Consider the following 25,745-nt stretch of genomic DNA (forward strand, 5'->3'; position numbering starts at 1 on the left):
GGCGCCGGTCCTGTGGAAACATAGGTAGAACCACTCCTGTGGGAGCGGTATGGGGGATGATTAAGAGGATGTATTTGCGCCGGTCCTGTGGAAAAATAGGCAGGACCACTCCTGTGGGAGCGGTATGGGGGATGATTAAGAGGATGTATTTGCGCCGGTCCTGTGGAAAAATAGGCAGGACCACTCCTGTGGGAGCGGTATGGGGGATGTTTAAGAGGATGAGTGGGGTCAGATGAGATTTGGATCTTCCTGGGCTGAAAAGTGGGGAGATTGCAGTGAGAGATAATGAGAAGGCAGAGATCTCCCCACCTCTTTAAGGAATACCTAGGATAGGATAAGTAATCCTTCTCACCCCCCTAAAAGATTTAGATGCACTATTGTAAAGTGGCTGTTCCACTGGATGTCATAAGGTGAATGCACCAATTTGTAAGTCGCTCTGGATAAGAGCGTCTGCTAAATGACTTAAATGTAAATGTAGATCTCAGCCCAGGCATTTGTGAAGGTGCACAGCTCAAATAATCTGACAGAAGAGGGGCAACGTGGGAAAGAGGACGTCAGAGGAGAACCATCTCTCTTCTGGATCAGAGAGAGATGGTGGAGGATGCATTGAATGCCCCTTTTACATTGGCTGAGATGAAGAGAGCATTAGCTAAAGCTGGGGTAACATCTCCTGGGAAGGATGGGATGTGTTACATCATGATGGCTCATCTCAGTGACACTGCAATGTGGAAAGTATTGGGCCTTTACAATAAGGTGTGGCAGGGAGGGAAACTGCCTGGAAGTTAGAAGCAGGCGGTAGTGGTGTCAATATGGAGACCTGGGAAGACCCTACTAGTCCTTAAAGCGATTGGCCGATAGCGTTGACATCTCATGTATGTGAACTATAGAGAGGATGATTATGGAAAGGCTGACTTACTTTCTAGAGAGTAGAGGACTAATGTTACCAGATCAAAGTGGGTTCAGGAAAGGCAGGGGAACGATAGATCCTGTACTGTGCCTTGAGTCAGTCATACGGAAGACACAGGCAAATAAGGAGGTGGTGGGAGCCGTTTTCTTTGATGTAGAGAAGGCTTATGATATGATGTGGAAGGAAAGCCTATTTATCAAGCTGAGTAACATGGGCGTTGTAGGAAGGGTTTTTAACTGGATATATTTTATTTTTGGGCAATCAATAAAAGTGAGGGTGAGGATCTCTATGTCAGAAAGCTATGAGGTAGATAATGGTACCTCCCAGGGAAGTGTCATTAGTCCTTTTTTGTTCTCCATTATGATTGATGATGTATTCTCCCAGGTGAGACCTGATATTTGGAGATCATTGTTTGCGGATGATGGGATCTGTGGAAGAGAGGGAGAAATATTACCCATAGAGCTAGAATAGTTCAAGAAGCGATTAGTGAAGTTAAGCAGTGGTCCCTCAGGTGGGGTGTCAAGTTTTCACTTGAGAAAACACAGACTGTGTTTTTTTCTAGAAGGAAGGTTGGGGAGGAAACATACTTGAAGTTGTATGGAAGGAATCTGGAGAGGGTGAGAGGATTTAGGTTCCTGGGGTTCTGGTTTGACACTCAAATTACATGGGCAGAGCATATTCAAATGTAATGGTAAAAATGTAGATTTCCGCCTAAATAAACATAACCAAAAGTAACTACTATACATGTGTAATTACATGATTCTGACATGAAAAAACATGGTATATTTGGAAAGAAGACATCTGGGAGATTACGAGGAAATGATCAGAAGATTGATAGGAGTTACATAGTTCAGAATACACCAAATAACCGTTTTTTACATTTTAAAGTCATCTTTCATTGACAAGCTATAAGTGAATTATTGATGACCAGAGCTGGAAACACATTAGATGGCGTCCACAACAAGTGAACAATATCAGAAAAGAAATGGGATTGATAGACCTAACAACTAGAAATGGGCAGATGTTTTAGTAAGTGGTGTCAGGTGTGGTCTTGGGACGTTTCCAAGTGTCCCTAAACCTCTCCAAAGTGGCATATGTCTGTAAAGTATATAATTCCAGTGCTATTACATATTTGCAATCCCTAAATGCTATTTATTCAGTATAACAACACAATTTCTACCATATCAACCTCACTCAAACATTGTGGTGGTGTTATGGGATATCCAGGGTACATTCAAGTGTCCTTTCAACCTCTCCAACGTGTCCGGATATGGTAATTCCACTGTTTTTGCACACTGGGTGTGCCTGAAAGTTATTTTTCACTATAAAACCTCAATTTCTACAATACAAATCTCTCTCAAACATCGAGGTGTCTCCAAAGTGCCTCAACATTTAGCCTAGGCATATCCAATGTATTGGTCCCACATACAAATTAACTTTTTTATAAAAGCAACAGATATAAATAAAAATATATATAAAAGTGTCTTGTCAAACACAAACTTGGTTACACACGTATCCTTCAATAAAAATGTGCAAACATTTTTAAAAAGCTGAACTATTTACAAATGGCACTCGTGTTGGTTTTACATCACAGGTTTAGATGATTAGATGTAACTTTCACCATGGTGTGATAGTCTTTGAAACAGTCCCTCTCTGCCAGAAAACAAAAAGCAAATTGGCATTTCAGACAGAATATCTGGGGTTTCACTCTTTTTTACCCCTGTGTTTTGTGCAATGCTTTCAGTTCTTCCTTTTGTCTTTTGGTAAATGTGTTGGATAGTGGCGCTCACCTTGAGTGGGGGGTCTTGTGATGGTTGTGAGGTTGCTTTGGGCCCCTAATTCAGCAATTTCCAACACCAGCTGCTCTCTGAAGGCTCAACTGGGAGAGAGGGGTTTAATCTTTTGCTTTGGTCATCTGCTTGTGGAGAATGAAAGCATTTACTGTAGTGTCCACAAAGTGGTAAGAAAAAGGTTTTATACCACTTCCTGTTCTTGTGGAGGACCTGGTAGTAAGTAGCCTATCAGAGCATCAGCTAGGTCGACACCCTCCATGCTGGCATTGTAGTCCTTCACAGAAACAGGAATAGGGACATTCTTCCTCCCCCATGCCCCATTGGCACTTTTCACCCTCCTTGAGACATTGGTAGTTATTGAACGCCTTATGCTTTGTGGTGAGCATGGTTAATTCCCTAGTGTCCTTCCATTTGACAAAAAACAGCTTGTCAGTCCTGATCCAACGTATGGTCCCCTCTCTGCTGTCTTTGTCATGTTGTTTACCTTGGTCTTGGGGAAACTGATTATGTTAGGACGAATGGTGCCACAAGCCCCTATTTGTTTTCAAGAGGTCTATGAAAAGCATGGGACTAGTATAAAAATGTCCCACTGCCAAGTAAGGGGAAGTCCATCAGCTGCATGACAGTCATAACCAAGGCCCTTCCCAGTGGGTGTGATCGCCTTGCCTTCATAGATAAAGTTCTATATGTAGGCAGAGGCTGAATCGGCTAGCACAAAGAGCTTGTAGCCCCGTTTGGTCGGCTTATTTTCATATATTGCTTCATCTATAGATAGGTTTTGAGCAGGAATTAGGTTTTGCATGCCTCCACCATGTCATGATAAAGGGGCTTGACTCTTACAAGACGATCATACCCTGTAGCCTCCTTCTTCTCGTCACTGTATACCAGAAACTAGCTCCCTGGTATACAGAAAATACCCGAGCTCTGAAGCAAGCTTCCAGAAAATTGGAACAGAAATGGCACCACACCAAACTGGAAGTCTTCCGACTAGCTTGGAAAGACAGTACCGTGCAGTATCGAAGAGCCCTCACTGCTGCTCGATCATCCTACTTTTCAAACTTAATTGAGGAAAATAAGAACAATCTGAAATTTAATTTTTTATACTGTCACAAAGCTAACTAAAAAGCAGCATTCCCCAAGTGAGGATGGCTTTCACTTCAGCAGTAATAAATTCATGAACTTCTTTGAGGAAAAGATCATGATCATCAGAAAGCAAATTACGGACTCCTCTTTAAATCTGCGTATTCCTCCAAAGCTCAGTTGTCCTGAGTCTGCACAACTCTGCCAGGACCTAGGATCAAGAGAAACAGTCAAGTGTTTTAGTACTATATCTCTTGACACAATGATGAAAATAATCATGGCCTCTAAACCTTAAACCTGCATACTGGACCCTATTCCAACTAAACTACTGAAAGAGCTGCTTCCTGTGCTTGGCCCTCCTATGTTGAACATAATAAACGGCTCTCTATCCACCGGATGTTTACCAAACTCACTAAAAGTGGCAGTAATAAAGCCTCTATTGAAAAAGCCAAACCTTGACCCAGAAAATATAAAAAACTATCTGCAAATATTAAATATTCCATTCCTCTCAAAAAATTTAGAAAAAGCTGATGCGCAGCAACTCATTGCCTTCCTGAAGACAAACAATGTATACGAAATGCTTCAGTCTGGTTTTAGACCCCATCATAGCACTGAGACGGCACTTGTGAAGGTGGTAAATGACATTTTAATGGCATCAGACCGAGGTGCTGCTTTTGATACCATCGATCACCACATTCTTTTGGAGAGATTGGAAACCCAAATTGGTCTACACCGACAAGTTCTGGCCTTGTTTAGATCTTATCTGTCGGAAAGATATCCGTTTGTCTCTGTGAATGGTTTGTCCTCTGACAAATCAACTGTAAATGTTGGTGTTCCTCAAGGTTCCGTTTTAGGACAACTATTGTTTTCACTATATATTTTACCTCTTGAGGATCTCATTCGAAAACATAATGTTAACTTTCACTGCTATGCGGATGACACACAGCTGTACATTTCAATGAAACATGGTGAAGCCCCAAAATTGCCCTCGCTAGAAGCCGGTGTTTCAGACATAAGGAAGTGGATGGCTGCAAACTTTCTACTTTTAAACACGGACAAAACAGAGATGCTTGTTTTAGGTCCCAAGAAACAAAGAGATCTTCTGTTGAATCTGACAAATAATCTTGATGGTTGTACAGTCGTCTCAAATAAAACTGTGAAGGACCTCGGCGTTACTCTGGACCCTAATCTCTCTTTTGACGAACATATCAAGACTGTTTCAAGGACAGCTTTTTTCCATCTACATAACATCGCAAAAGTCAGAAACTTTCTGTCCAAAAATGCTGCAGAAACATTCATCCATGCTTTTGTTACTTCTAGGTTACTGCAATGCTTTACTTTCCGGCTACCCGGATAAAGCACTAAATAAACTTCAATTAGTGCTAAATATGCCTGCTAGAATCCTGACTAGAACCACATTTTTTTTTATCATATTACCCCAGTGCTAGCCTCCCTACACTGGCTTCCTGTTAAGGCAAGGGCTGATTTCAATGTTTTACTGCTAACCTACAAAGCATTACATGGGCTTGCTCCTGCCTATCTTTCTGATTTGGTCCTGCTGTAAATACCTACACGTACACTACGGTCACAAGACGCAGGCCTCCAAATTGTCCCTAGAATTTCTAAGCAAACAGCTGGAGGCAGGGCTTTCTCCTATAGAGCTCAATTTTTATGGAATGGTCTGCCTACCCACGTGAGAGACGCAGACTCTGTCTCAACTTTTAAGTCTTTACTGAAGACTCATCTCTTCAGTGGGTCATATGATTGAGTGTAGTCTGGCTCAGGAGTGTGAAGGTGAACGGAAATGCTCTGGAGCAACGAACCGCCCTTGCTGTCTCCCCCTGGCCGGTTCCCCTCTCTCCACTGGGATTCTCTGCCTCTAACCCTATTACAGGGGCTGAGTCACTGGCTTACTGGTGCTCTTTCATGCCGTCCCTAGGAGGGGTGCTTCACTTGAGTGGGTTGAATCACTGACGTGATCTTCCTGTCTGGGTTGGCGCTCCCCCTTGGGTTGTGCCGTGGCGGAGATCTTTGTGGGCTATACTCGGCCTTGTCTCAGGATGGTAAGTTGGTGGTTGAAGATATCCCTCTAGTGGTGTGGGGCTGTGCTTTGTCAAAGTGGGTGGGGTTATATCCTTCCTGTTTGGCCCTGTCTGGGGGTATAATCGGATGGGGCCACAGTGTCTCCCGACCCCTCCTGTCTCAGCCTCAAGTATTTATGCTGCAGTAGTTTATGTGTCGTGGGGCTAGGGTAGGTTTGTTATATCTGGAGTACGTCTCCTGTCTTATCCGGTGTCCTGTGTGATCCGGTGTCCGGTGTCCTAGAGCTGAGCCCTAGGACCATGCCTCAATACTACCTTGTCATAATGACTCCTTGCTGTCCCCAGTCCACCTGACAGTTTTATATCTTTATGTTTGAAGCCTGAAATGTGGCAAAAGGTCGCAAAGTTCAAGGGGGCCGAATACTTTCGCAAGGCACTGTACAAAACAGAAAAACAGAAATACACCAGACAGTAAAGAAGTATGATAATGAGATCAGGACATTATACAGAAGTCAACACATTGTGGTGCAGTAAGCTAAAGCACTGTGGAAGAAAGAAGACAACTAAGGTTCAAATTTTAAAAATCAGTCAACATTACACGACGAAAATGGTTAGTTTGTAGATTATGGTGTTATTTAACCCTACATCTTCAAACAGTATCTTAAAACAATCCTCCTCCACACCTTTTTATTTATTTATAACTAAATAAACCAGCACTTGACCTCTGACTCTACTGACGGCTACATTACTGAGGAAAATGTACTTTCTCTGTCTGTGATATGTGGTTGTTCCACCGAGCTATCTTAAGAATGCAATAACTGTAAGTCGCTCTGGATAAGACAGTGTGCTAAATGACTGAGGAGAGCAGCCTCCCTGACACAGAGGAGAGCAGCCTCCCTGACAGAGGAGAGCAGCCTCCCTGACAGAGGAGAGCAGCCTCCCTGACACAGAGGAGAGCAGCCTCCCTGACACAGAGGAGAGCAGCCTCCCTGACACAGAGGAGAGCAGCCTCCCTGACACAGAGGAGAGCAGCCTCCCTGACACAGAGGAGAGCAGCCTCCCTGACACAGAGGAGAGCAGCCTCCCCGACACAGAGGAGAGCAGCCTCCCTGACACAGAGGAGAGCAGCCTCCCTGACACAGAGGAGAGCAGCCTCCCTGACACTGAGGAGAGCAGCCTCCCTGACACTGAGGAGAGCAGCCTCCCGACCAGAGGAGAGAGCAGCCTCCCCGACACAGAGGAGAGCAGCCTCCTGACACTCCAGCCTGACACAGAGGAGAGTCCTGACACAGAGGAGAGAGCCTCCCTGACACAGAGGAGAGCAGCCTCCCTGACAGAGGAGAGTAGCCTCCCTGACACAGAGGAGAGTAGCCTCCCTGACACAGGGAGAGCAGCCTCCCTGACACAGAGGAGAGCAGCCTCCCTGACACAGAGGAGAGCCTCCTGAGCCTCCTGACACAGAGGAGAGTGACACAGAGGAGAGTAGCAGAGGAGAGCCTCCCTGACACAGCCTCCCACAGAGGAGAGCAGCCTCCTGACACAGAGGAGAGCAGCCTCCTCCCTGACACAGAGGAGAGCAGCCTCCTGACACAGAGGAGAGCAGCCTAGAGGAGAGCAGCCTCCCGACACAGAGGAGAGCAGCCTCCTGACACTCCCTGAGAGAGAGCAACAGAGGAGAGCTCCCTGACACTGACACAGGAGAGTCCCTGACACAGAGGAGAGTAGCCTCCCTGAGAGAGCAGCCTCCCTGACACAGAGTAGCCTCCCTGAGAGGAGAGCAGCCTCCCTGACACAGAGGAGAGCAGCCTCCCTGACACAGAGGAGAGCAGCCTCCCTGACACAGAGGAGAGTAGCCTCCCTGACACAGAGGAGAGCAGCCTCCCTGACACTGAGGAGAGCAGCCTCCCTGACACTGAGGAGAGCAGCCTCGGTTGAGTGACTTCTCTTCAAGCCTGACTGGTTAGGGTCATTTAAAAAACAAACATACAATCCCCCTGCAGTGAATCTGCTCAGCTATCCAAGGCCCCCCCCCACCCCCCCAACTTCACCCCCTCAGGGGAACCATCCCTGCCCAACAACTACCCTCCTGATGTGCCAACAACCAATAAAATACAAATACTGAGAAAAATAGAAAAAAACAACAATGTAACAGCAAAACACATCAAAGACAATCAAATGAAAACAGCAAGGCCAATTGTGTGTTTGTGTGCTACAATTTGTGTGTGTGTGTGTGTGTGTGTGTGAATGTGAGTGCATATATATGATATGATACAAATTCCAATTTCTTGTGGATAATGTTAGCTAGGTGGCTAATGCTAACGTTAGTTAGGTGTCAAATGCTAATGTTACCTAGGCTAGGGGTTATAGGTTAACGTTAGGGTTAAGGTTTGGCATTAGGTTAAAGGGTTAGCGGTAAGCTTAGCTAACATGTTAAATAGTTACACAGTAAATAAAATGTAGTTACAAAGCTGCTAATTAGCTAAAATTGTCTGTGATGAGATTAGAACACGCAACTTTTGGTTGCTTTATATAACACGACCAACCACCCTCCTTTAGTTTTTTACCTTAAAGTAACCTGTTTTATACACTGAGAATAAAAAATATTAAAGATACTGTCACATGTGCTCCCTCTCCGGCCTCTAGGTCACAGGGCTGCTTGTTATGTCGCACACCTGTCACCATCATTACGCGCGCCTACGCATCGTCAGACTCACCAGGACTCCATCACCTCTCTGATTAACTTCCCTATATATGTTGCTCCCTTTGGTTCCTTCCCCAGGCGTTATTGTTTCTGTTCAAGTGTTGAGTTTGTGTGCTGTTCCTGCTTTGTTTTATGTTTGCATTTATTTATTGAAACACTCACTCCCTGAACTTGCTTCCTGACTCTCAACGCACATCTTTACTGATACCTTCCTAATATTGAGTTCTCCTCCCCTCGTTTGCCCTCAGAACAGCCTCAATTCGTCGGGGCATGGACTCTACAAGGTGTGGAAAGCCTTCCACAGGGATGCTGGTCCATATTGACTCCAATGCTTCCCACAGTGGTGTCAAGTTGGCTGGTGGACTGTTCTTGATAAGATTGGGAAACTGAGTGTGGAAAAACCCAGCAGCATTGCAGTTCTTGACACAAACCGGTGTGCCTGGCCCCTACTACCATATCCTGTTCAAAGGCACTTACATCTTTTGTTTTGCCCATTCATCCTCTGAATGGCACATACACAATACATGCCTCAATTGTTTCAAGGCTTAAGATCCTTCTTTAAACCTGTCTCCTCCCCTTCATCTACACTGATTTAAGTCGATTTAACAAGTGACGTCAATAAGGGATCGTAGCTTTACCTAGTCAGGGTAGCCTAGTAGTTAGTACGTTGGACTAGTAACCGAAAGGTTGCAAGTTCATATCCCCGAGCTGACACGGTACAAATCTGTCGTTCTGCCCCTGAACAGGCAGTTAACCCACTGTTCCTAGGCCGTCATTGAAAATAAGAATTTGTTCTTAACCGATTTGCCTAGTTAAAGGTAAAATAAAAATGTTGCAATTATGTAAGAAATGTTTATGATTCATAGCACTTCTTGACCATTTTTAATGTGCATTAGTGAGTATTGTACCTAATAGCTCATAATGGATATACTGGGAAGTTATATGCCTACAACATAATAAAAGACAAGTTGACCAGATAGTTGAAGTTTTTATTAGGGAAGCTGCAGCAGAGGCATCAGAACAGCTCAGTCCCTGGGTGGAGGGGTTGGTGAGCAGGTCGTCACACGCTGCAGCCATAAAGGGTCATCTGGTGTCAGAGGTTAAACAGAGCTCACTGGACACAATATTAACCTGAGATTAGTGTATATGAAAATGTCATAACTTCACACTGACTGAACGTTGGAATTACAGCAAGTATCTCAGCTTAGTATTTGGTCCACTGAGTATGGGCACACTGGACAGAGGCTGGGACAGCAAGGGCATGACAACAAACATTTTTCCAGTTGGAGGGCTGTTAAAGACTATCTTCTATAGATCAGTAAATAACCTACTTTTTATTGCGATATCGTATTAGCATACTTGGGTTCAGAAACCTACACAACGTAAATTAAATGGAATGACTTATGTCATAATTTGGTCTCAAAACTAGTCATCATTATGGTTGTAGTGACATTTTCTATGGGAATCCTTTGATTAAGGATAGCAAAGTTAAGAGCATGTTGGGCTATACAAAAAAGTTTAAGTTTATTGGTCGCGTACAGATTTGCAGGTGCAGCAAAATTCTTATGTTTCTAGCTCTAACAATGCAGTTATATCTAGTAATACAAACATAATCCAAACTTTTGAAGAAAGGAAGACTTATCAGAATAATGTATGTGAATGTTGTTTATAGACAGTCCAGATCAGGGAAGTAGGAAGTAGAATTTAACGTACAAAAGTTTTTCGAACAATGAGACTGCGTCTGGGAGCGAGGAACAAGGGGACTGCGTCTGAGAGCGAGGAACAAGGAGACTGCGTCTGCCGACATACAGTTCTGTGAATGCATCCTTTTCAAGACATGCTTAATAATAATTTATTGGTCCCAACCAGTTATCCAGTGTGACCTTTAACCTCAGGATCCGCACTTCTGCACGGCTGTCTCTGACGACGCCGCCGGGCCGCCGTTAGCGATACCATCATCAGGTTCAGGGGTCATTACGGCCGCCGGTGGATCAGAACCTGATGTCAACTGCTCCTTCTTAAAGCCTGAGGAGACAGGAAATAAAGAGAAGTATCTCACACACACACACGTTCTATGTAAAGGTTATGCAAAGGGCAAACAAGGTTTAGTAGACCAGCACCAAAATGGATTTAGTTCCCAAAAGATGCAATTAGCCTGCCTAATCGTAATGACTGATAATGCTTTATAAATCCTAGCCGTACATAGCTGGTTATCAAACAAGAGCTCAAGAAGTATCAAATTGTCAAAACAGTTGACATCACGATTGACACAGGGTAAACGTTAGACATATTTTAAAGACATATGGAGTGACCTTAGAGTGTTATTATAGAAGTTGCGACACAGATCTAAGAAATGTTGTCCAACCAGGGTTTAGAGATTAACCTTCTCAGCCGGTGCTTAAAATGTGGAGATGCAATAAGCTAATTGAAATTAGAAGACTTAGCCTGCAAGCCATAGGATAACGCAGTCTCTGATAAGGGAACCTATTACCAGCCTGCCCATTGGGCAAAAACTGGTTGAATCAACACTGTTCCACTTCATTAAATAATAATAATAATAATAATAATGTGATGACGTTGAATCAATGTGAAAAACTGATTAGATTTGCAAAAATGGAATTTAGTCTTTTTCACCCACCTTTTAACATAAATCCAATGTCATGGTGAAATGTTGTTGATTTCACATTGGTTGACAACAGAAACAGAGGTTGTCTGTGCTACATATCAGTGTAATGTATCAATGGCCGATATCAAATGTATACATGCAGTAAAGAGGGTAATGAAATGCAGGGCTCTATTCAATGTGGATTGATGAACTACAGTTTGTGTGATAGAGATGTAAAGGTCATTTCTGTCTGAGCTGACATGGGCAGCAAACACAAGGACGTGGTTATTGGCAGCCATTCAAAAACTAAATTGGTTCTAACAAAGTGGATATTCATAAAATCAGTCATGATTTATGTGTTCTAACAGGCCCACAATGTGGTTATTAAAATCAAATATGGATATATTAAGCTGTTTATGCTGCATAATGTTGGGTTTTAACTTGAAACACACTTATTCCCGTCAGTATATAATAACTTATTGATTATGTTACATGTATGATAAGACAGGCCAGCTGAAGGGCAATAGTCTCTGATAAGACAGGCCAGCTGAAGGGCAATAGTCTCTGATAAGACAGGCCAGCTGAAGGGCAATAGTCTCTGATAAGACAGGCCAGCTGAAGGGCAATAGTCTCTGATAAGACAGGCCAGCTGAAGGGCAATAGTCTCTAATAAGACAGGCCAGCTGAAGGGCAATAGTCTCTAATAAGACAGGCCAGCTGAAGGGCAATAGTCTCTGATAAGACAGGCCAGCTGAAGGGCAATAGTCTCTGATAAGACAGGCCAGCTGAAGGGCAATAGTCTCTGATAAGACAGGCCAGCTGAAGGGCAATAGTCTCTGATAAGACAGGCAAGCTGAAGGGCAATAGTCTCTGATAAGACAGGCTAGCTGAAGGGCAATAGTCTCTGATAAGACAGGCTAGCTGAAGGGCAATAGGTCTTGGCTGCTACCAGATTTCACGTGTCCATGTAAACTGGTTAATTTGGGGAAATCATTATTTTTTGCAAAGCATGTCAACTTTAATCAAACTATGATATTAATCTGACTAGCCACAATAACCAGATTGTGTGCATGTAACCATAGTCATTGAAAGCAAGTATAAGAATGGGTCGCTCTTTATTAAATGTGTCACTCAGTCTGACACCGAGTTTATAATAAACACGTTTCCTAATTCAGAGTGATATGACATAATGCGACCTAAAAAAAAAAAAATCCATGCGTTATTTGTATACTTCCTGTTCTTAAGTTGTTTTTGCGTCTTCCTTTCGGTTTTGTACACCAGCTGAAAATTCAGATTTCTCTAAACTATAATTGTTGTTTTATCACAAAAAAAATTGAAATTAGGCGAACAATTAGAATTTTAGCAACCAGGAAAAGGTCGAGCGATTTTTTTCGACAGCGCATCTTTGGGTGCGTTCGTAAATTCACTCTTGCCATCTACTCCGATTGTAGAGCACTCTCGTCTGTGTGCCAGAGCGCAAAATAACTGATGACTTTACGAACACGCAACACCCATTGAATATGAACAGTGTCAAACGTCGGCAAAAATGGTATTCAATTGTTGCCAGCAGCACAGCTAGTCACTAACGCTCTAGATAACATAACAGCCTAACCAGCTCTGTCATGGTGAGTAAAATCGTCAGTGAGGTGTTCGGTCATTTGTGTCTGGAAGTAGCTGACAAGCTAGCCAACTATAGCCAGTTAACGTTCGGTCAGAACACTCGGATGAACCCTTCTCGACCAGCGCGTTCAGTGAGCGCTCCGAGAATGAAACGCTCTGAATTTACCAACTGACAATCGAACAACGCTCTGAATTTACGAACAACCCAAAGTGCACTCTGACACACTGGAAGCAATTTACGAACGCACCCTTTACTACGGCATTGTTAGGTAACGCAAGTGTTCTTGCATGGCATTGTAGATAAGTTCATAACAATCAGCATTGTTGCATATCTATGGCATTACTGTTCTTACCAATAACACCACATGGTGTGAAGATGGGCTTCTCCTCTTGCTCTCCCTCAGCAATGTGGGCCCGAATCTTCCTCACCGTCCAGATGCTGGCTGAAAGATGGAGAGAATGAGACAGATAATTATTTGAAAAACATTATTGAAATGACACCTCACAAGATATAATTGGCATAGATGTGTATAGCCTGAGTAACATGACTTCATATATGTTACTTTGTAACAACTAGAATGAAGAGATCGGCGCGCACCTTTGATCAGCAGTCAAACCATGGCGCGAGAGTCTGTTCTTCTTTCTCCTCAGAAAATTGATGTTTTTGTCGTCAGATAGATAGATGAATGTCTTGCTGCTTGAACGATGTCTTTTAGTAGTACAGTCGATCTGCTGTTACCAAACCAGTTACACAAAAGCACACCCAATTACGTATGCGGATAACCTTAGAGGTGAAGTTTCAGGAACTCGTCTCTCTATTGGAGCAGATAGCTACACGGCTTCACTGATTGGCTACTTCTATATAGCGCAATAGTTACGTCTGATCTCGTCTCGTGATCTGCTTATGTATTGGATAAGTGAATTGAGGAGTATTTTTGGTGATGGTAAACATGTCATACATATCACTCTGAATTAGAAAACGTGTTTATTATAAACTCGTGTGACACATTTACTAAAACTAACTGTGGGACAATTTGTCCGAGGTCATTTGTACCAATGTATCACTGGTTGCTGTAGACTATAGTGGTTTAATAAACATGATAATTCCATTTGCTGATTGAAGTACACAAACTTATGATTTTAAATAATTTATTGCCCATATTGTACATAATATTTTCCTGTTTCATATCATCACACAACTGCAACATTCATGCAACATGCCAGTGAATATTACAGACCTCACCATACCAATACAGCAGTTTATTCAAGATATTTGCATTTCTAACTTCAATATATACACATTTCACTTTAACTTAAGTTTTATTTCTCAAAAAATACAATGATTTACATCACACACACCATATAATTCTCAGTCTTTCAGGGCATTACAATAATTATTTTATTTTTACAAAAAATAAAACAGGACATTTTCAATCACCAAGGAAGTAGAACAACTACTGTGGACACTCAAAATAAATGTGAAGTGTGGGCTAGAAGGTACATGACTAGGCTTCAGATACAGCTCTACAGTGTTACAATTCTGTATAGTCAACCTTTGCAGTACTTACCAGTGACATTACAGTGAACTGCACCTCACATACATATTGGATTAAACTATTACCTCCACCTGAACAACTGCTATTCTGATGTCTACTCCTCAGTCCACAATCAACCCCTATCACCTTGTGTATATCTGAGAGTTTGGATAGGTATACGCTATTTGGTTTATAATTAGTTCGACCAAGGCTTATATACCAAGCTGGGTGGAATTATTTTCACCATATTGCTTATATCTATCCAACTCTCTCAGATCTAAACAAGTACCTAGAGAGTAGGGGCTAAGACTCCAAGGCTCCACATCTTTATTTTTCACACAAAACAAGAAAAACAATAAACTTCCACTAGGAGAGGGCTAATTGGAGGGCTGGAGTGTTGCTGGGCAGACTTCAGTCCAACCTGATCTTCTGATTGGTCATCCTGTAGATGATGCTGTCATATCCTGGGTCCATGTTCCACAGATTGTATGAAATGACAATGACAGCCAAGGCAAGGATGATCATCAGCCATAGCACAATGTTGAAGATCACTGCATAATTAAAGTTATATTTATAGGCCAGGTTATAGGGACTGCCAGGGTTACTCTGTGTGATGAGGAGAGAAAGGAGGAAAGAGAGAGAGGATTTCAGTAGTTGCAAATCTCATCTATGAAGTATAGAATTTCAGGCATCTAAAAATGCTCATGGTTTGATACATAAATATATACAGCAGAGGAAGCTGTTGGGAGGAGCTATAGGAGGACAAGTTCATTGTAATGGCTGGAATGGAATAATTAGAATGATATCAAAAATATAGAAAACACATAGACTACGTTCCATTCCAGCCATTACAATGAGACATCATTCTATAGCTCCTCCCACCAGCCTCCACTGATCCATAGATATGTACATGAAACATAAAAACAGAAGATCTGGGCAGATGAAGCTAATATAAACAAACATACGATCTGTTTGGACTCCAGGATGGAGCGGGACTTCCTGGTCAATGGTGCCTCAAAGCTCTTCACCGTGACAACCTCGACCACCGCACTGTCACCATAGAGACCAAACACGTCCTCACCAAACTACAGCACAGGAGAGAGCAAAAGAGAGTGAGATGACAAACAGGTGGTCACGTATAGCGATAAAACCCCAGAAACACTACTCGTGCCACTACCACTAACCATTTTATTTGATATATAGATGCCCCCAGGAAGCCCCCACCCCCCCGTGCTTACCTTCTGTAGGACGTTGGCCAGGATGGCGGTGGCGTCTCGATACTGTGGGGAGTCCTGTCCGTAGCGACGGCCCAGCTCCTCCAGGCCAGACAGCTCCAGGGAGTACAGGTCAGGGGAGTGGTCCTGGGCCAGGTGCCGGTGTCTCTGCAGCTACATGAGGGTGAGGGGGTTAGCCACAACAGATGACCACCGTTGAAATTATCCAATTCCCCTGTGCCCAACAAACAACATATTCAGTCTTACCAGGGCAGTGATGTCATGCAGAACCTGGACCTCAGACAGGAAGAGCAGATCAGCCTATAAGAAGAGAGGAAGAAGATCAGAGTTCAGAGATCAACCAACCCTTATTCACTTTAACCGAGGGACGCAGATAGAACCAGCACTAGTTATGCATGTTACCTCAGCGTTGCGGTTGAGGGAGTTAAGTGGCAGGGAGGCCAGCACGGAGCCATCCTGGGAGAGACGAGAACGGATCTGCTGCAGGGTCACAGGCAGGTCCTCAAACACTGCATTGGCCTTCCCCAGCATGTACAGCCTCTGTAGACACACACACAATAATGGCGCCAGAGGGGATGGCTGACGTTTTACAAGCTCCTAACCAACTGCATTGTTGGTTAAGGGCTTGTAAGTCAGCATTTCACAGTAAGGTCTACTACACCTGTTGTATTCGGCGCACATGACAAATACATTTTTATTTGATAACATTACTATCCCCCTGCACATACAAACCCTCTGGAAAAAAGAAACCTTTACACATGTGCTGGTCCATACAGTACCTCCTCACTAGGGGCCAGCTGGAGGACCACAGGAGTGTCCTCAGCAAAGAGAGAATGAACCGTCTCAGCCACACTGTCCAGGGTGAAGGGTACCGGCTGGAGGAGAGAGGGAACAAGGGAAGAGTTATTAATAACAGAGCCTTGGTGAAGAATCTCATTCGAATTAGAACGTTGCTGCTGCTCAACCATCACCCCTGATGGGGAGCCTGGCCTCACTCACATTCTCCAAGGGATAGGAGGCCACATTCTGGGGCAGGGCCAGGCTGTCCACCCCCCTCACCACCACCAGCACGTTGGCCCTGGGACGCTGGAACAACTGACCTGCCCGGAGGCCTGGCCAGGAGAGATCCTACAAACACAGATGTTAGAGTATCATGTAAAATACCAGAGGCTTTGCGCACCTGTTCAAACATAGGATATGCGCCTGTGTGGGTCTTCACGGGTGCAAGTGGACCCGATATACCTGAGACCCAACCCCCAAATTCAAACTTATGCTATAGGCTATGCAGAGCTGTGGTCAGGTCCACTCTGGTCTATCAGCTGTAGTTACATAGACCCGATGACAATCAAACAGGACCTGACCCGGACCCAAGGGACATTTATTTGATGTGAATACGGTTAATTTATTGACTTATAGAAGGCCTGGTCAATATAATAAAGACCTATTTGTTAAGCAGAAGAGCAACTTGGCTGATAAACATAATGTTTGGGGTCCAATCGGGTGTGGTCAATACTGTTAGGGTATGGGTTAGGTCAAGTTCTCTTCCGGTCCGATTGTTCTAGGGTCTGTTTGAGTCTCCATTGTATTTTTTTCAATGATCGGGTCAGGTCTGATTGTCCTCAGGTCCTGGTGTGTGTGTACCTCCTGGACAGAGAACCCCATAGTCAGAGCCACCATATCTGGAATCTTCTCCCCAGAGATTGGCCAGTCTCCCTTTTGGAAGGACACGTACCCTGGGGCCTGCAATATGGTGAGGCTGTCCCCCTGAACGCCTGAGGGAAAACAGAAGGAATTGGTTTGGTTCAAATAATATTGTCTATAAACAACTTCTAACTTATCAAAGCTAGCTACTGTTTGGAGTTCAATACGGTGTAGTTGGAGGGGACACCAGGGCCACATAATATCACTTTTGGAGGTTCATCTAGGTGGGTTCTGATAGTATGGTGTTGCCATTTGCTCCCACTTGCCTGTTAATTACAAACTGTGAAAGACAGCCATTTCATGAATGGGAATGCTAAGCTACAGTAGATAGTTAGTTAGCCGGAGTCTCGTGACTGGGAAAGCAGAAGGATTTTTGAGGAAGTTAAGCGAATATGGTGTGTATTCATTAGTTGGATGCCAATTCAAAACGTTTTGTCAGTTGCAAACGTTTTGCAATAGTAACTATAGGAACCAAACGGAAGCAAGTAGAACGAAACGTGGAGGGACCGACATGAATTTTTCCAATATAAAACTCTCGTTACCGTTCAAAACGTCTTCCGTTTGGACTAAACGATTTGCAATACACCAAACGTTTAGCAACAGAATCCGACTAATGAATGCTGTATGTCACGTGATACAGCTGGCTAGCCGAGACGCTGCCCTGTGAGTCTGGTTAGTAAGACAGCTTAATGAACCATAGCCATATTGCTAGATAGTGTTGTGCACAACAACAGGCGGGGTAAAACTGCAGGAAATGGCTCATCATGTTAGTTCATGTTTTGTCGTTCAAGTTCGGTGGTAGTTGTTGCCTGGCGGTCCGGCTGTCAAGTTAGCTTACGAGCAAGCTAGGGAAATTAGCCCAACTAAAAAGCAGTATTTAATCGTTATAACATATTTATAAGGGAAAGACACGGCCAACAATATTTATATCAACACGATTGGAAGTGTTTTTTAAAGTAATTTCTTTAGCGTTAACGTTATCTAGCTAAAACTGTTAGTGCCTCTTAGCTAACGTTACCGTTTTCATTAATGCAAATGACTCGTTAACGTTATAGCATCCCCATGAGATCATTTCCAAAAACGATCTACATCAGTAGCTAAATAATCAGATATAAGATTTCTAAGTTTTACCTGCCGTAAAAGCCGAGCAGAAGATAAACGCTACGCTGAATAAAGTCTCCATCCTTCGGCGATTTTCCAGCAACATAATTCCCCTTTCGCTCTAACGTAGATCAGATGACTCGCGTGTCACGTATATCTTCTTCGTGTGGCTTTCCGGAAGAATAGACGCTGTGTGGTGTTTTGCTGCTTGTCGCAGGTCAGAGTGCGGATTGCACATTTTGGTCACAAACAACAAGAAAAAGGGGCATGGGAGAGTCTTATATTGCACCACTATCTAACCCTGCACCTATACAATACCCACTACTTTCACCCAAAAAGGTCCTACACCATCTTCCTATAGACCATCAGCACTTAAATCTCTCACCCCAATATTTCCCTGCTGCAACTACCACGTATATCTTCTGTGATTTTCGCACCAACGGAACAGTGCATTTGATCACCATGTCTATGAATACAAGAAATCGGCGGTATAAGGCACTGCATCTCAGGGCTAGAAGCGTCACTACAGACACCCTGGTTCTAATTCAGGCTGAATCACAACCCGCCATGATTGGGAGTCCCATAGGGTGGCCAAAATTGTCCCAGTGTCTTCCGTCTTCCGGGTTTGGCTGGTGTAGACCATTATTGTAAATAAGAATTTGTTCTTACCTAATTAAATAAAGATGAAATAAATAAATAAAATACTAAAACTCATCCTCTTTGGACCTCTCTTTTCAGGCCGACTCACTGGGGGACTCACAGTCGAATCACTCACCCTTGGGCTATCCTCTAGTCTCTTCATTGCCTCAGTATAGGAACATTTCTGCCCAACTCAAACTCTGGCAATCTCAACCTGTCGCTCTCTCACCTGTGCATGTTGACACACAGTGCTTTCTCTATCCCAACTGTACACCCCCTCTGACTATGCCCTCCTGCAACTTTCTCACATCTTGGGATCTCCCTTCTACACACTGCTGCAACATGTCAGAATCCTTGGCACCTCAACCACTGTAGCGGGTTCGGAAACATGGACCCTCATAGAATAGCAAATATAATCTAACCTGAATTCATCAGGTAGAAACTCTGTGTCAAAGCTCAACAATACAACCATTCCTGTGTTTTACTTGTTATATTGTATTTACTTCGCCACCATGGCCTTTTTTGCCTTTACCTCCCTTATCTCACCTCACTTGCTCACATTGTGTATAGACTTATTTTTCTACTGTATTATTGACTGTATGTTTGTTTTACTCCATGTGTAACTGTGTTGTTGTATGTGTCAAACTGCTTTGCTTTATCTTGGCCAGGTCGCAATTGTAAATGAGAACTTGTTCTCAACATGCCTACCATTACCACCGGGTCTACTTCTCTCCAAACTGCGGTTGTCAGAAACACCAGGAATATTATTTTTCATTTGATCCACCTCGACACTGAACGCTACCCCACTGATCACCTCTTTGTGTGGCTCCCTGTTCCGGAGAGCAAAGCCACAGGTTGAACCTCGAGCTGTGTGAAGCACCGCTTCTTCTGGGCAGAGGATGTACAAAACATCTAATCAATTCCACTTCTCCAAACTTTCCCAGATGGATCCATTCCTAGTTTGTCCTTTACCCAGCTTGACAAAACGTGTGGGTCGGCCAAAAAGCAGGAATCCACTCTTTCAAAAAATCTTTGGTAACATTCACAGGGCAAACGTTGGAAGTCTCAACCACACATGTCGCCACAGTTAGGCCCACTTCATCCTGGTCTGGCTCAACCTCAGCGCACTCATCACTAATGACTGACTCCATTTCAATATTCTCAAGAGAGCAAGAAGACCTAAAAAATAAGATGACTTGGTTTGTATATAGGAGACGAATGTATGTACTCAGGAGTTGAAGGTCTGAATTTAACACCATTCTTACACTTTTGCATCATTGTACCTATTGTCACGAAGATGGTAGGAATGCATTATGGGCATGAATTGGTCTTTCAGAAAGCCAGAAACATTGATTGATTTCTGCAAAAAAATATATTGTATGGCTTTTGAAATATGTAGTAAATTGTTTCCATCCTTTGACATGTTTAGCTAAGGGAAATCAATACCGGAAGTAGGAACTTTTTAATAAACTTTTGAACAAAATATCTTCATCGTTCATGTCCTCTTCACCTGTAATATCAAGTACATCCACTGGGTGGGGGTATATGATCATAAATTAACCAACCAGGGTCCATTTAGGGCTTACTCGGACGACGCAATAAAAATAATTTGTGAATGTTAAGGGAAAATTGTGGAAGTCAATAAATGTTTATTTAATTTTAAGGTCAGCTTCAGGGGCGGATTGGTCCTCTGGCAACTCTGGCAAATGCCAGATGGGCTAGACCATTTTTTGTTGGATGGACTGGTCAAAATTGACACACACATAAAATATAGATTTGGAATAAAAAAATGAATAATGAAAAGGTGACCAATGGGCCTGTAAATATTTAATTAGTAAGATGTTTGTGCAATTTCTCTGTTATACTAATCTATAATGAGCCATTGCCTGATCAGTGGGCAACTGATCAGATTGTCCGGCCTGGTTTTCTGGTTACTCAAACTCCCATTCAACGTCAAAAGCAGCATCAGCAAAGAGACCTGCTCCGACACTGTCATCATTTAGATCATGGATTGTAAAAAACAGGAAGTGTGCCTATTAACGTAGAAAGAGCACATTCTACATTGTAACTTCACTCAAAACGTCCTTTTTTGGGGGCGGCTAAAGCCATGATTTGGTCAAAAAAGTGAAGTGCATTATTCTTATGACTCCTGTAATGGAAGTATCTGCCCCTGCGCCCCCAGCAGGGGCACAATATTTCAAAATGCAATTGTGGGAAAAACACAGTTTTGGAAGATTTGTCCCCTTGTCCCTGTCAAAGAGAACAGTGTCTCAGCTTTCTGAAGGTATCATTTGCATTTCTCAATATCCAGCTCAATAGCTACTATTTTACAACCAAGATATTTGATATGGCTTTGAGATATGGAGCAGCATGTGTGAAATGTGCAATGGCCATTACAAGGATTTAGACTATAGGTCTCGTGGTAGTAGCCTACAACTGCAACGTTTTTAAAGAACATTACATTTACTGTTGGATGAATACATCCACTGCTACTAGCAGTGGGTATTATATTTAGAGTTAGCGATCTAGTTAATGTGTTTTGACATGGACCACCAACACCAAGCAAAGAGGGCGCAACAGTTCCTTTACTTCCTAAGACGGCTGAAGAAATGCGGCATGCCACCCAAGGTCCTCTCTAGTAATACTACCACTGCATCATCGAGACGTCTTGACCGGTTGCACCCCGGCCTGGTACAGAGTTGCTCCATCCACGACCGGAAGCTGGTGGTGAAGACAGCCCAATCCATCCCTGGGGACGTGTTCCCAACTTCCAGGACAACTACTTGAAATGGTGCCTGAGGAAGTTACGCAGCATCAAAGGACCCCACACAGCCATAAGATGTTCTCTCCCATACTGTCGGGCAGACAGTGTCAGAGCATGAGGTGTGATACCAACAAAGGACCCCACACAGCCATAAGATGTTCTCTCCTGTCGGGCAGACAGTGTCAGAGCATGAGGTGTGATACCAACAAAGGACCCCACACAGCCATAAGATGTTCTCTCCCATACTGTCGGGCAGACAGTGTCAGAGCATGAGGTGTGATACCAACAGGCTCAGAGACAGTTTATATTTTTATTTATTTTATTTTTATTTAACCTTTATTTAACTAGGCAAGTCCGTTAAGAACAAATTCTTATTTACAATGACGGCCTACTAGAAGGCAAAAGGCCTCCTGCGGGGCTGGGATTAAAAATATCAAATATAGGACAAAACACGCATCACGACAAGAAAGACAACACAACACTACATGAAGAGAACCCTAACACAACATAGCATGGCAGCAATACAACATGACAACACATGGTAGCAACACAACATGGCAGCAACACAACATGGTAGCAGCACAAAACAGGGTACAAACATTATTGGGCACAGACAACAACACAAACGGCAAGAAGGTAGAGACAACAATACATCACGCAAAGCAGCCACAACTGTCGGTAAGAGTGTCCATGAGTCTTTGAATGAAAATATTGAGATAAAACTGTCCTGTTTGAGTGTTTGTTGCGGCTCGTTCCAGTCGCTAGCTGCAGCGAACAGCACACATGCAGTCACTCACACATATCACAACTGCTGATACCAGAATCGTATTTACTATTGGTAATACTGCTCAATTTAAACACTTGTCCCTCAACCCTTCCCTGATACATGTGTAAATATTGGACTATAAATTGTGGCCTGTATTATACTTATGCTAAAACATGTATTATATTCTACTGAGCCATTTACTTTATGTTCGTATTCTTATCTTTTCTTATTTTCTTATTGTTGTTGTATTGTCGAGAAGGAAATGGCAGGTAAGTGTTTAGTTGGACGGTGCATACCATGTGCATCCTGTACATACCACTAATAAAACATAAACTTCCCCAAATTAATTAGCCTATGATATTAGTTAGTGCACAAAAATATACATGTAATTAATCTCTATTGAACAACAAGATCAGGATATTCTGGAGTCCTATTTTGACAGTAAAATAGCAACTATCAACTAATTGTCAACCCAAACTTCATGACAATCACTGGATTAGGTTTCCCATCAAAATATCTTGAATCATCCATTCCTGCTTGAACGTTTTAGATGAAATAACTTATTTCTTAAATAGCTCAGTAGTCTATTTATGATACTTCTTAATAAAACACTATGAATTACTTTATCAGGTGATTACTCATCGACCAAATCAAGGGCTGGTGCCACCCACTGTAAAAGTTAGTGGCACCAGTAACACCAGGGGAAAAGTCCGGTAACAGTAATTAATACTGAGGGTAGGTGTTGATTCAGGGGAACACATATGACAGGCACTAATTTGCAATATAGCCAAAGTTGTTAGCTTGGTTTTAATAACATAATGCTTAACACAGACAGACTGGGTGAGGGGCTTGACGAGGTGGTGTGCATGCAGTGAAGTGGGCCGGTGTGGATAAAATACACTGCAGAATCCTTGTCCCAGTCTGCCCCTGGTCAGCTTTATCACATCTGATGTCAAATGATTTACTTTCTTTGCAGATCTGACACCACCACAAGAGCAGTAAATCAAATCAAATAACATTTTATTGGTCACATACACATGGTTAGCAGATATTAATGCGAGTGTAGCGAAATGCTTCTAGTTCCGACAATGTAGCAATATCTAACAAGTAATCTAACAATTCCACAACTACCTTATACACATAAATGTAAAGAGACGAATAAGAACATGTACATATAAATAAACTCAGCAAAAAAAGAAATGTCCTCTCAATGTCAAATGTGTTTATTTTCAGCAAACTTAACATGTGTAAATATTTGTATGAATATAAGATAAAACAAATGACACAAACTGAACAAGTTCCACAGACATGTGACAAACAGACATGGAAAAATGTGTCCCTGAACAAAGGGGGATCAAAAGTAACCATATCATGTGTGGCCACCAGCTGCATTAAATACTGCAGTGCATCTCCTCCTCATGGACTGCACCAGATTTGCCCATTCTTGCTGTGAGATGTTACCCCATTCTCCCACAAAGGCACCTGTAAGTTCTCTGACATTTCTGGGGGAATGGCCCTAATCTTCAACCTCCGATCCAACAGGTCCCAGACATTCTCAATGGGATTGAGATCCGGGCTGTTCGATGGCCTTGGCAGAACACTGACAATCCTGTCTTACAGGAAATCACGCACAGAACGAGCAGTATGGCTGGTGGCTTTGCCATACTGGAGGGTCATGTCAGGATGAGCCTGCAGGAAGGGTTCCACATGAGGGAGGATGATGTCTTCCCTGTAACGCACAGCGCTGAGATGGCCTGCAATGACAAGCTCCGTCCGAGGATGCTGTGACACCCCCCAGACCACCTCCAACTCGATCCCGCTCCAGAGTACAAGCCTCGGTGTACCGGACCCTCACCCCTGGTGAGACAAAACCGTGACTTGTCAGTGAAGAGCACTTTTTGCCAGTCCTGTCTGGTCCAGCGACAGTGGGTTTGTGCCCATAGGCAACGTTGTTGCCGGTGATGTCTGGTGAGGACCTGCCTTACAACAGGCCTACAAGCCCTCAGTCCAGCCTCTCTCAGCCTAGTGTGGACAGTCTGAGCACTGATGGAGGGATTGTGCGTTCCTGGTGTAACTCGGGCAGTTGTTGTTGCCATCCTGCTGTCCCACAGGTGTGATGTTCGGATGTACCGATCCTGTGCAGGTGTTGTTACACGTGGTCTGCCACTGTGAGGACGATCAGCTGTCCATCCTGTCTCCCTGTAGCGCTGTCTTAGGCATCTCACAGTATAGACATTGCAATTATTTGCTCTGGCCACATCTGCACTCCTCATGCCTCCTTGCAGCATGCCTAAGGCACGTTCACGTGGATGAGCAGGGACCCTGGGCATCTTTCTTTTGGTGTTTTTCAGAGTCAGTAGAAAGTTTCCATAACTGTGACCTTAATTGCCTACCGTCTGTAAGCTGTTAGTGTCTTAACAACCGTTTCACAGGTGTATGTTCATTAAAAGTTTATGGTTCATTGAACAAGCATGGGAGGAAACAGTGTTTAAACCCTTTACAATGAAGATCTGTGAAGTTATTTGGACTTTTACGAAATATCTTTGAAAGACAGTGTTCTAAAAAAGGGACGTTTCTTTTTTTTCCTGAGTTTATATGGATGAGCGATGGCCGTGCGGCATAAGCAAGATGCATTAGATGGCATAGAATACAGTATATACATATGAGATGAGTAATGTAGGCCATGTAAACATTATTAAAGTGGCTTTATTTAATGGCCTTGAGATAGAAGTTGTTTTTTCAGTCTCTCGGTCCCAGTTTTGATGCAGAGGTACTGACCTCGCCTTCTGGATGATAGCGGGGTGAACAGGCAGTGGCTCGGGTGATTGTTGTCCTTGATGATCTTTTTGGCCTTCCTGTGACATCGGGTGGTGTAGGTGTCCTGGAGGGCAGGTAGTTTGACCCTGGTGATGCGTTGTGCAAACTGCACTACCCTCTGGAGAGCCTTGCGGTTGAGGGCGATGTGGTTGCCATTACCAGGCGGTGATACAGCCCGACAGCATGCTCTCGATTGTGCATCTGTAAAAGTTTGTGAATGTTTTGGATGACAAGCCAAATTTCATTAGCCTACTGAGGTTGAAGAGGCACTGTTGTTGTTGAGCGAGAGGTTATTTTCCTGAAACCACACTCCAAGGGCCCTCACCTCCTCCCTGTAGGCCGTCTCGTCATTGTTGGTAATCAGGCCTACCACTGTGGTGTCGTCTGCAAACTTAATGATTGAGTTGGAAGTGTGCATGGCTATGCAGTTATGGGTGAA

At 43.4% G+C, this 25,745-nt stretch overlaps 1 protein-coding gene and 1 long non-coding RNA gene across 2 annotated transcripts; both read right to left on the reverse strand.

The window, feature by feature from the left end:
• Window positions 1-9,491: 9,491 nt before the first annotated feature.
• Window positions 9,492-13,522, reverse strand: LOC118366775 (uncharacterized). The gene is made up of 3 exons (XR_004822034.2): window positions 13,347-13,522; window positions 13,102-13,191; window positions 9,492-10,548 (listed from the first exon to the last, which is right to left on the reverse strand). It is a non-coding gene; the product is annotated as an uncharacterized LOC118366775 (long non-coding RNA).
• A 358-nt stretch (window positions 13,523-13,880) lies between these two features.
• Window positions 13,881-18,533, reverse strand: LOC118366776 (renin receptor-like). The gene is made up of 9 exons (XM_035749431.1): window positions 18,351-18,533; window positions 17,160-17,290; window positions 16,518-16,646; window positions 16,298-16,393; window positions 15,921-16,058; window positions 15,765-15,818; window positions 15,522-15,671; window positions 15,249-15,368; window positions 13,881-14,889 (listed from the first exon to the last, which is right to left on the reverse strand). The coding sequence occupies exons 1-9, from the start codon at window positions 18,424-18,426 to the stop codon at window positions 14,695-14,697; spliced, it is 1,089 nt and encodes a 362-aa protein (XP_035605324.1). The 5' UTR covers window positions 18,427-18,533; the 3' UTR covers window positions 13,881-14,694.
• Between the last annotated feature and the right edge of the window lie 7,212 nt (window positions 18,534-25,745).

The sequence above is a fragment of the Oncorhynchus keta genome, chromosome 34 (genome assembly GCF_023373465.1).
Source record: "Oncorhynchus keta strain PuntledgeMale-10-30-2019 chromosome 34, Oket_V2, whole genome shotgun sequence".
NCBI lineage: Eukaryota > Metazoa > Chordata > Actinopteri > Salmoniformes > Salmonidae > Oncorhynchus > Oncorhynchus keta.

Bases quoted from the DNA above. Each gene is read 5' to 3' on its own strand.
- LOC118366776 (XM_035749431.1), bottom strand. From the start codon at position 18,426: ATGTTGCTGGAAAATCGCCGAAGGATGGAGACTTTATTCAGCGTAGCG. The intron at 16,059-16,297 runs GTACTGTATGGA...GTGTGTCTACAG, and splicing joins AGCTGGCCCCTAGTGAGGAG to AGGCTGTACATGCTGGGGAA. The intron at 14,890-15,248 runs GTATGTTTGTTT...CTCATCACACAG, and splicing joins TCCTGGAGTCCAAACAGATC to AGTAACCCTGGCAGTCCCTA.